General features: G+C 34.4%; 1 protein-coding gene and 1 non-coding gene across 3 annotated transcripts; both read left to right on the top strand.

Moving 5' to 3' along the window:
• The first annotated feature begins 1,000 nt into the window (after positions 1-1,000).
• On the top strand, positions 1,001-8,104 carry LOC127843260 (E3 ubiquitin-protein ligase DTX3L-like). Of its 2 annotated transcripts, none has more exons than XM_052373133.1 (5): positions 1,001-1,146; positions 2,235-2,992; positions 3,736-3,835; positions 5,106-5,223; positions 6,647-8,104. In XM_052373133.1, exons 2-5 carry the CDS (start codon positions 2,240-2,242, stop codon positions 6,747-6,749), a joined length of 1,074 nt encoding a protein of 357 aa, XP_052229093.1. In that variant the 5' UTR covers positions 1,001-1,146; positions 2,235-2,239; the 3' UTR covers positions 6,750-8,104. The 2 variants fall into 2 exon arrangements, with proteins under 2 accessions (XP_052229093.1, XP_052229095.1); XM_052373135.1 differs by lacking the exon at positions 1,001-1,146 and adding an exon at positions 1,504-1,640.
• A 2,445-nt stretch (positions 8,105-10,549) lies between these two features.
• Positions 10,550-10,631, top strand: Trnas-uga (transfer RNA serine (anticodon UGA)). The gene has a single exon. It is a non-coding gene; the product is annotated as a tRNA-Ser (tRNA).
• Positions 10,632-12,593: the final 1,962 nt, after the last annotated feature.

The raw sequence follows: 12,593 nt of genomic DNA, 5'->3' as shown, positions 1-12,593 counted from the left end.
TTTAGCTTTTTCATAAGCTGCACATTTTTATTGACCAATCACATGACGGTACTTTATAAAAATGACGACTAAAATAGTAAACAACGTAAGTAAGTAAACAATTACGTTATGATTTGTTAATATGCATTGGTTAAAAATGCGATAGAACTTCTGACACTCTTTGGAATTGTTATCAATTTTTTATTAAGCACGTCCAAGAAAATCGCTTTATTTGATAAAATTTAAAACGTTTTCACATTATTTATATAATTTTTGAATTATGATTTAGGAACGAATGTCCGACATCTACACAACGAAATTGTCACATGTAACACGAGCAGTCGGCACATGATTAATTTAATTGAACATAATTGATGAATGATTGTTTTTAAGAAAACTGAAGATAAATACAAACCAAATGTGGAATCCAAATCTCATATTTTACTTAGAAGGACGTTTGTTTAACAAAAATTGCATATTTGAATTAAAAAAAAACAACATTCGCCTATTTCAAATAAGTAAAACAGTAAATAGTCATGCTAAATTGTGTGTTGACGATATGTTTTTGCTTTTATTTTAACCGAGTTTGCACGTTTTTATTCGGATAAAAAGTATCTGTAATTTGCATATTAAATAAACCTTTGCTTTAAGTTTCCATTAGCTAAAACATCAACTTTTGTACAAATAATAAATTGACAGACACTTTTCTTGCTGAATAATTATATCAAGAAATTATGGTTAAACAAAATTGATCTTATCAGTTGATCTTATTTATGCCGCTTTGCTATTTGCTTAGTATATTGTGTCTGAGAGATCGAATGCAGCAAAATATTTGTTTATAACGTGTCATTAAAACACGACAGCAAAAATTCAACCGTAAATACCAAAACAAAGAGTTACTCAAAAGTACAGTGTCATATTTTTTATCGCTATTAAGGGAAATAATGTCGGGGTATACATTAGTGAACAAGTATGCAAAGTTACTTACCTTGTTATTCCCTTCCAAAAATAGAATAGGCAATTTCAATACTGTTGTGCAAGTATGTTTAATTAAGCCGACAAACAGCCGACAAAAATAGACATTACGCGATAGTTTTTTTCGGACTTTCTCATTTACTTCTTTTGGAATTTTATGAAAACCAGCCGTAAGAATAGACTTTCTCGTCGGTAAGTTTTGTTTTCCCTGTTTATCTGCATAGCGATTTAAATTGTAACTGAGTATTTTCTACTTTCGGTTTGCATGTGTTATGTTCATGCTAGGCACTGCACTTAAATTGGTAAAAATAAAACGAGCTATCACCGGAAAAGTTGGCAAACCGACCAACTCGATATTACTGAAAAACTGTTGAAAACGGCGAAAAAAAAACCATCTCTAAAAAACCTAATTGTATACATATATATTAACTATGTTTCTTAATTAAATCATTATGCTATATATATATTTCGGTTGGCGTAAACACAAATTAGTGGTTATTTTCCAAACATATCTTACATCGATGGAATGCAGACAAGTTAAATTCTAAATCGATTCGTACATAATCTTACACTAATAATGCCATACATGTACTTGTATTGTACTTTCGTTTTACAATACTTAAGTAACGCCCATTATTTTGTTAACAAAAGTTATTATTGGAAGCTTTCCACTTATTGAACTTGAGGTAAATTATTTGATTATTATTCGGTAATACATGTATAACACTGTATATATTTTTGTAGATCTATATTTTATTTCTATTAGTGCATATATTTAAACGCGTGTTCGCCGTTTGGTATTGAATAGTTATCGCACACAATGTAAATCGTTTTATCGAAAGTCTTGGCGTTTAAGTTTATTTTATAAAGATTTCTGCATCGTTCCTTGTGATTAAATGCCTTCTCAGCTCATAATCCTGCAGCTTGATATGTGATCTCTTCATCACACATTCGCGCACCATGACCATCCGTATTGAACAAATTGTTTGTGAAAAAAAAAACTAGTAACTTTTTCCATATCCCATTGTAAGTTGTCTTAGCAAATGAATCAGGTCGTTTATTGAATCTGAACTGTTTTGACTGATGTGTTTATGAATTGATATTCATGTTATATCCTTAACTGGATGTCATAGGCATACGCCGTTGACCTTTTGTGATAATGTTCATATTTTAGAAATAAAATAAACAAGTTTACTCTTAGCCTACGTGATTACGTAACACAAATAATACAATATAATATATATTGTATGCTTAAAACTAAATATTTAATGTTAATTCAGGTACTATGGCGGCAAAAAGTGAAACAATATTTTCAAATGAATTATCTGAAGATGAGTACACAGAAGATGACGTAGGCTTTAACATGTTTACGATAGAGTCCGACAGCGAAGACGATACAAAAGTTGAGCCTTCAAGGGGAAATGAACCAGGAAGTGAATTACAAACAGAAACAATTTTTCACAATTGCATTGGATTTAAATCGAAAGTGCCAGTTGGCATTGATCAGGGCTCTGCGAGTGATACTAAAGAAGTAACATGCGAAACTTTACCGGAACAAGTAAAAGTGGACGAAAATCATAGCCTAAATGATGAAGACACTAGCAATAATGATATAGAGGAAAATACACATCATATCGGCTATACAGACTTTGGTGATAAACAGAAACTCGAAGCAGTACATGTTCTATGTGATAAAAACGAAGATCAAATGGGTGGTTCTCTGGCACCAGAAACACAACAGCAGTCAGGGGTCACACAACAGGAGAAGGAGGAAGACTTTTGTTGTATCTGCCGTGACGAGCACAATGACCCGAAAGTGCTGCCCAAATGTTCGCACTCGTTCTGTACCGACTGCATAGACGAGTATTTTAAGATCAAGCCGCAGTGTCCGATGTGCTTCACCGCCTATGGGGTGATCACCGGCAACATGCCGCAGGGCGACATGTCCGACTATGTCTCTACGAAGGTGAAGCTTTCCGGGTACGAATCGATTGGCACGATTGTCATACATTACAGCTTCGCCGACGGCACGCAAACGGTAAGAAACGGTGGATGATTCATGAAATGATTTTTTTTTTCAGATACATATATATTAATGTGTATCAGATGACTGCTATTCGCAATTATGTGCATGCATGTACATGTTTAGTAGTTTATCTTGATACAGTGTGTGTTACATGTGAATCAAATCGCTCTTCTCGGAGCGTATCGTCACATGTGTGCGATAGGGAAAACACGTACACCACAGTTGAACGATGAAACACTTTAAGTTTACACTAAACCTTTGAAGATTGACTATATTTTGCTTCATGTTGAGCGGATACAAACATATTGGGCATGTGCCAATCAGTGTAAACAAGGCTTCAAATAACACATGTACACATATTAAGACACAGCTTAAACCCACCGCGAGTAATTATATACTCAACCTCTACGAAAATAAATGACGTTTTTGTTATTTTTGTATCTTTAAAGTGTGCTATACGAGTTGATTTCTTTCCATGTTTGATTGATGTAAATGAAACATGCCTACTGAAAAGATAATAGTTTATGATAGACCGGTAACAAATTTGGTGGAACGTAGCGTTAAGTGTTGACTTTGTTGATAATGTCATAGCAAAAAATATGTTGACATGTGACATGTTTCAAATGCATACTTAATAGCTCTTTTTTATGTACACTTACTATGAGTATGATAGTTTTCAACTAAGAATTAAAAAGTGTCCGGTTAGATGTATGAAGAACAAACTGTTGACGTCATTTCCTGTGACGTCTTTTCAGGAGGAGCATCCCCACCCGGGCAAGCATTACTACGGCACGAGTCGCACGGCGTATCTCCCGGACAACGAGGAGGGCCGGAAGGTGCTCAGGCTGTTAAAAGGTAATACGGAAACGGCCGCCATGTTTATATGCAATGCACTGTGCCCAGACCTCACACTTGCCTTTAATTATTTGAACGGGCCTTACAAAACGTTGTATAGCACCGAACAAAGAGGAGCATATCATTTATAATAATGCAACTCCCCAAGGTTGTCTGTCTTTATTAGAGATGTATAAAAGAGATCCATTAGACATTTTATGATGAAGACGTCTTTTTTACAAAATGTCAATTGAATGAAATAATTTGTAGCCAATGAACACGCTCATATATGATAGAAATGAATATTCAAAATGGTTGTTTTATCTGGATACGACGAATAGCGTGAAAACAAATTATATTTATGTTACTATTATTTGGTTTCAAAGTGTTTATAATAAAGCATCGCTCCAAAATGAGCATTGCAAAAATCCGTAAAACTACAATCCATGCAATCGCATATTGTAAAAGCAGCATTTGTTCAACATGTTCATTTAAACAAAATGTATGATGTAAGGGCCATTTGCGAAAGAGTGATGCATGAAGGAAAGCCCTTGTTTCGGGACAAAAGTCCATTGTTACACAAACGTCTGACTTTAATAGTTGGGCATGTTTTGTTATGCCATTCATTTCATTTCAGTGCTATAGGTTACGCTTCAAGTCAACATTAACTTTTCATAGCATGGACATCTGTTAAAGGGATCTTTTCACGTTTTGGTAAATTGACAAATTTAAAAAAGTTGTTTCAGATTCGCAAATTTTCGTTTTAGTTATGATATTTGTGAGGAAACAGTAATACTGAACATTTGCCATGGTCTAATATAGACGTTATATGCATCTTGTGATGACCTGAAAATTATAAAGCGTTGCAACGCGAAACGATTGGATAATTTGGAGAGTTCTGTTGTTGTCGTTTAATTTTGTGAAACTACGAAGATTGTTTATATGAAGTATAAAATACGTCTCTAATTCATACTTGGCAGGATGGCCGAGCGGTCTAATTGGTTTTTACTCCAGGACTCCGGGGGTCACTGGTTCGAGCCCTGCGGCGGGCTACTTTTTTTTCCTTTTTTAAATTTTATTCTTGATTTTTTACTGGAGCTTTTTAGATCCAATGTTTACATTTATCAATATAAAGCATTTAATGACAAACTTCAAAACATGCCAAAATCTGTGAAAAGGCCCCTTTAAGTCAGCAACGTCAACTTCTGAGGTACGATAGCCAACGATTTTTTTCTTATTGAGCTTTACTGTTCCCGCCGCTCTTATATCTGTTTTGTTTCGCTCTTTTTAGCGTCTTTCAAGCGGCGTCTTACTTTTACGGTCGGCCACTCGCGGACCACGGGCATGGACGACTGTGTAACGTGGAATGACATCCACCACAAGACGTGTCCTTGCGGAGGCCAGCAGAAGTAATGGTTTAAATGACGTGGTTGTTTCTTGTGTAATATCGTGGTATTTAATTTAATATTTCGGAATTCATGAACAAGTTGGTTTGAAGAGCAAAGAAAATATATTTATTTTTTTTAAAGTTGCATTACAATATTAAGCTTTTTGTTTAGGAAATGAACGGCATTTAGTGATCTTTACGTCAAAAATAATCAAACCATTAATTGGAATTAAGAAGTATTTGTTCATTGTAAGACTGATGTATGTAATAGAAGAAGGGTAGTTAGATACAACAGTTTAACACTTATTTGTCGATATAAGCTGATGTACGGTATCGCACATATTTTGTGATCGCCCTTTTTTCAGTCGTTCGTCATGCGTCTTCAACATCTGCCTTGTAAACTTTACCGAGGCCTCATTTTTTGCCAAATCAACATAAAACTTGTCCTGAACATTTAATATTAAAGGGGCCTTTTCACAGATTTTGGCATTTTTTAACTTATTCATTAAATGCTTTATATCGATAAATGTAAACATTGGATTGTAAAAGCTCCAGTAAAAAATCAAGAATAAAATTAAAAAAAGGAAACGAACATTGCCCGGACCAGGTTTCGAACCAGTGACCGCTGGAGTCCTGCCAGAGTCCTGAAGTAAAAACGCTTTAGCCTACTGAGCTATTCCGCCGAGTACATTCACTTGAAGTATTTTATACGTTATATAAGCAATCTTCGTAGTTTCACAAAATTTAACGACAAAAACAGAACTCTCCAAATTATTCAATCGTTTCGCGTTGCAACGCTTTATAATTTTTAGGTTTTAAAATCGTCAAAAGATGCATATAATGGCTATATTAGACCATGGTAAATGTTCAGTATTACTGTTTCCTCACAAATATCATAACTAAAAAGAAAATTTGCGAATCTGAAACAACTTTTTTCAATTTTGTCAATTTACCAAAGCGTGAAAAGATCCCTTTAAGATATCTCGGCCGAAGTCGAAACTGGGTCACGCAGAGTTAAAAACTTGGATTTGGTCAGACTTATGCCCAAATGATATCGCGGGGTCACGTGTGGTCTAAAACAAGGTCTGTCGGATAAGTTAAAGAAAAGGCTTTTGAAAACCGTACAGGCCAAATTTACTTCTCAATTTTAAATAAACTTGTGCAAAACTTTTTTTTAATGATTTTTAAGCACAGTGAGATACAGTCACATATTAGACTCATCATGAAACTTATTTAGAACATTATAAAAGTGTGTTGATATGATATGGGCTTAATTTTAAAAAAGATTCTTTTTTGTTTTAAAAAATGCTGCCTGTTGTTGGTGGCAATAGTGAAACCTGGTTAACACTACATTCTAAGAACCAGTATGCTCCTTGGGGTCTCAGGTTAGCACATTTCCGCCTTTGACCTAACTGCTTGTTTTATAATTATTCATGTACATGTAGTTTCGGTTACCCTGACGACACGTACCTGCAGCGCGTACAGGAAGAGCTCGCGGCCAAGGGCGTCACCGAGGAGAGCCTTAAGGAGTTTCCAGACCACGTATGACGTCATACACACGAGGGTCGGCGGTGGGAGATTTTTATTGGGCGTTTGCGCGACATTCAGTGTTATACATGCTAGTTTGGATATTTGTGTAACCAGTGATATTGGAATGGCAACGGATATTATTGGAGTGTATGTGTCAGGGGAAAGCTGATTATCGGGAAACAAAAGTTGTGATTTTAATCCTGTTCCCGATTGAAAAAAGTGACTTAAACAGGCCGTTAATGCTATCGGACTCAAATTGTTAAGTTTCCTACAACTGGAACGAAATTTGCTCTTTAAAAATGTGTATAAACACAATACTGGCGCGATTTTAATTTCAAATTCTTGTTTGTGCTTAATACCGGTAGACCAAGCTTTCGTGGTCTCGTTAGTGAGCTGGTCTGGAACAACGCTGGCCACATGTGGCATTAGAGCCGTTTCCGCATGACGCGGGTCACTGGAAGTTGCCACTTGGCTGTTAGATGTACTGGTTCGTTGCTGCTTTTGAAAGCTTTGGGGGAAATGTTTTCGTGAAATATTGCAAGGAAAACTGGCCTTTATGGAGTGATGTATGTGATATTTAAGAAGACGGGCCTTTGGCAGTATTTTATCATGTTGTTTTATCTATAACGTATGTTTTCTAAATTGATGATTTTTTACGTAGTTACATTATCGTATGCATTGTATCTATTTATAACATTGTTTCGTTTGACATTTGTTGACCTTGTTTGTAAGAATTGCTTACGAAATGCTTAGGTGTTGATAGTAGAAATGGTCAGATCAATTGACAGCTGTGATTTTGTTTGTGATTTTAAATGTGAGTGTAACTGTATGTATCCAGTTGGGTCATGCCTTTTACTGATTGCGTGTTTTTTCATATTTCATTTAAATGACGTTATAAATACTGTAGTCCTTTATAAATTATAAAATTAAAAATCAAATTAAAATAATGAAATGTTAAGTATATTGAATCATGAAATATTTTATATCAATGTTGGCAGTGCTAGCCAGCCATGCAAATGGCATACGAGTCACGAATCAGAAATAGTTTAAACCTATTTATTTTAGCTTGATTGCATAGAAAGCCTAAGGCTTATTTGAAACGCTCTCGAGTCTAGAACCAGTACTTGGTGCCTATGGGGAAGATCTTAAGAACGCTGCCACAGTGGGGATCGAACCCGTGACCTCCCGGCCGCCAAGCAGACACGATATCCACTACGCCACGACGATCTGCAGCCGTCTAATGCCTGTGTACGCGTATATAGTAAAATAATCATGTATTTTATATAGGATTTAGCATTTATGAATGTCATGTACTATTTTGTATAATAACCATGATAAAGGAAAATTATGGAATTTTACATTATATAAAACTATATCAATTATGTTATATTATCTATAACACGCCGGGTATGCGAATACTTCGTTTACGGATGGCACTTCACTTACAGAGAACAACAAACGCCACGCGCGAGAGGTGAGTTCTTCAGCTTTTTGTATTTATGTTCTGTTTATTTGGTTTTTAGACACAGAACATTGTTTGAGTGATTAATGGTATAGCACTTCGTATTGCGAAGAAAGAAATTCGCGGAAAAACGGTGAATTATTTAAAAAAAAACGATAAAATTCCATCTATAATCAGCATGAATTGAATGATCAGTACATATTTAAACAAAATAAACATACTTGGAAATAAATCAAGAACGTGCTTACTATTCGAAATAAAAGATCAATATATCCAGTAATGTTACAACATGTTACATTTTAGTTTACTAATGTATTTGAGAAAATTCAAATGTTTTAAGAGTCGCATGTACATTTTTCATCTGCACTTCGTTTACCGATCATCTAAAATACAATGGCACTTCGTTTCCCGACATCTAGACACTTTTTTCCAGATATAACACACTCGTTTTTTTGTGAATCAAAAATGCAGAATTCGCTGTGGAATACTGTTAAAGTAAGCAGGCAATAAATAAAAATGTATGTACTTAGTACGCAAATAAAAAACGAATAACCGAAGCATGTTCTTATCCCTTTGAAATATGATTATGATTTGGTATAAATGTGAAAGATAAATGTTAAACAAATTGGATATGTCTAATGAGTAAAATCTATATGACCATATATTTTAAATTACGTTCTAAGCGGTTGGTCTAAAGCATTTATCTTTATGTCCAAATGAAGGTACTAAGGCTATTTACTTTTATATTAGATAGCATGTCATGAATAATCACTCTGCTTAAACTGCCTCTCAGATATTAATATCAGCAGCGATGCAGGTTCGAAATTCTATTGGAACTTTTTGGCTCAATGCCAATAAACGAAAATAGCAATAAAAGAACGGGCGGGGTTGATTTAATCACACGATAGTGGTGTAAAAATTATGCATATCCGTCTTTGTTTTAATATAAACACAACACATGCTGCATATGAAGTTCTATCCAATATAGCACCCTAAACTTCGTTTGTGTGGGTATACTAAGTACTGACTACATAATATGACATTTAAACATGTTATGTACGCATTCCTTTTTTTCCAGAATCAGTTGTTTCTACGATTTAATTTTAACCGTGATTCTTAAAACTCAACCAATACAGTGATTTAGGGTCAGGTGAATCGCACTTCGAGCAAACGTTAGCGTTGCGTAAAGGGAAGTGCTCCCTATAAGCAGGGCTCAAAATACAGGGAGTTTTACCATTCTCTTTTTAATTTTGTTGCTACGCATAAGTATCGTCTTGATGATGCGATTCAAATAAGCACAACCGACATAAGATTTTATGAAGAACAAATGTGTATTTGCGTCACAAAGACCCCTTCAAAACCGTTATCTAGAGCCCTGCTATAAGTAAAATTAAACACGATTGTGTTGATCCGCATTATCCGTACACATTTATTTAATAATAAATATTATCTTATTTGAAAATTGCAATTATAATAAACATAGTATAAATTAATAGTTATGTGATTTTTGAAAAATATATTTTAAAAATGTTTCGTATGAATAGCCATAATATAAATAAATGCATTTGAGGTAGAAGATAAAACTCAGTTATTAGAGTGCCCGCTTTGTTGAAAGTCTCCGTAATCTGAAGTGCCCTTTATCGGTAAACAAAGTGGCTGCAACTTTATGTATGCCACCTATTACAAAATGCACTATCTTTGTTTATATTTCATTGAATGCTATCAAAATTTCAGTATTTGAAGCACAGTGATTACTTTACATGCTGGAATAGCAAACAATTTCTTGCAATAATCCTAAGTAGTTTTATTTTGTTAAAATGTTTACTGTTCATCCAGTTTATGCTGTTTTCCGATCGAATTTTCTATTTTTTGGGCAAAACTGTACCATTCTTTCGTGAAATTGTGTATTCCCAATACAAAAGGATACACCATTTATCAATTCGACCATGTGTCTTGTCTTAAAAACTAATCTTTAGGATATAACTTTAAATAAAACAGAGGAACTTACCTCTAGCGCGTGGCGTTTGTTGTTCTCTGTTAGTGAAGTGCCATCCGTAAACGAAGTATTCGCATACCCGGCGTGTATAAGTCGATGCCATGTGTAGTTTGATAATCAGCCATAAGCATTTGACAGTAAGCAATGGATAAAAAAACACAATTGTGTTTTATTTTTAAAATAGTAGTAGTAATGATTATAAGTTGGCATACGGAGAATCGCGATATGAGTTTTGGAAAGTATTTTAAAGTAGGCGTTGTTTTGCAGGTTTGGAAGACGAAAGTGCGTATAAAGTATTTAAGGTAGCGCACCTCTAATGATTTCCCGCGATTTCTTCGAAGGTTGAAGAGCCTACTATTAGGTGCCGTAGCCTAGTGGTTAAGGCGATAGACTTGAAATCTTTTGGGATATTCCCGCGCAGGTTCGAATCCTGCCGACGACGTATACTTTTTTGCGACGCGTTTTATTTATTTGCTAACGTAATTTGATTTAATATGGCATATAAGCTATATTTATTGTTAAATATATTGCAATTTTTATGCACATTCTTCAATTATTAAAATTAAAACAACGTTATGGCGAAATTGGGTGATTTACTGTTGAAAATACGAACCATGCATGCTGCGTTTTTATTTTTATTTCAAAAAGTAAACGGTAAATCTGTCTAGTTCTTGGTATTTTTGCTGTATATAGCGTTTCTATAAATACTAAGTTTAAAATATGACTTAAATGATACTATTTTGAATTTTATGACACTTTGTTTTTAACCGACCCAATTTTTACTTGGCTGAAATCACTTACATTTCATGGCGCTCTTCCATAGATAAAAATTTGTAAAAAATAAATGTCTGTAAAAGAATACTTATTTCATCTTGTTTAAACTTTAAACACCTTTACAGCATCTGTACACACCAACTGCATGCCCATATTTGGAAATTTGAATGAATTATGGAACTTTTATATACCCCAGGGATGAAAATAAACTGGACAAAAGCCGAGCGTGGGGGTGGTTTTGAAAAAATCGGTATATTTTTTAAAAAGCATGGAAAGCCTACCTACAAATTTGCATGTAGTTCGGTGAAATGATGCTGATTAAGAAAATAATTAATTAGATTATATTTGGATGTGCCCATTAGAGGTGCGCTACCTTAAAGGAATATCATTTCTCAAAGAAAATATTACCTGGCACAACTAGCCTCTTCGCTGTCTCAGTGCAATATAATGTATGCAATGTAACTACACCAGTTTAAACAAAGATCTATCAAGACTGGGTGTGTGTTTATAGATCTTTTGTTTAATAAAAAAACTGAACTAAAACAATATGCTAATTTACGTTAGCGTATAAATCTGTTGCCAGTTTTAAACGCTGTGAATGTTTCCAATAAGACACATTCTGATAAAGGATACTATATTTAGTAACACATTTGTACAGTTGTTCATGCCATTATCACCATTGCGGGGTCATTATAAATATTCGGCCCTAGGGCCGATTATTTATATTTGGCCCCCAGAATGTATGCGCGTGACGTTCAACTGGAAAAAATGGCGTCCACATCCAGTCTTAGCCATAAAAAAGCAAAACATCTAGGTTATTGTTCTACTCACCGAAGTTGTGTAATAACCATGTTTATTTTCGTTAAGATTAATTTGCTTCCATGACGAGTTAAAATTTTGGACACATTTCTTCATCGCCATCCACCTTTTCCATTTTAAAGCACTGGATGGAAGCAGGCAATTCTTTGTGGATAGACATTCTTTGATCGACTGACAAAGGAACGACTTATTCATCAAAGAAATTACCCTTTTAATTCAACATCGATTTCCTTCGAACAGTTAAAGAACAATTCACTTTCACTTTTCTTAAATTTAATCCATCAATTATTCAACAAAACATCGCGTTATCTGAGTCTATCAAATGAAAGTGAAATATGTCTTTTTGCAGATGATACTAAAAACAAATTAGGCAAATAATGAATCCAAATGATTGTGAATTGCTTCAAGAAGATATATTTAAAATGAAAGAATGGTCAGATAAATGGAAATTAAAATTTCACCCGGACAAATGTAAAGTGATGAGAATTGGTAAAAATAAAACTAGTGACTTTGAATACAAGTTAGACAAGAATCTGAAACCATTGGCAAAAAGTATTGAAGAAAAAGATATAGGGGTTGTTATTGACAACAAATTGAAATTTGATAAACATATAAATGAAAAAGTTAATAAAGCAAATTCAATAGTTGGAGTAATAAGGCGAACGTTTGAATATATAAATAAAGAAGTTTTTCAAACTCTGTTCACATCGCTAGTAAGACCACACCTAGAATATGCTAATCCAGTCTGGAATCCACATCTGAAAACAGACATAGAAATGTTAGAGAATGTCCAAAGGCGTGCCACCAAACA

This window comes from Dreissena polymorpha, chromosome 8, assembly GCF_020536995.1.
Source record: "Dreissena polymorpha isolate Duluth1 chromosome 8, UMN_Dpol_1.0, whole genome shotgun sequence".
NCBI lineage: Eukaryota > Metazoa > Mollusca > Bivalvia > Myida > Dreissenidae > Dreissena > Dreissena polymorpha.
The sequence above is the reverse complement of the archived record's forward strand: the minus strand, read 5'-3'. Positions and strand labels throughout refer to the sequence as shown.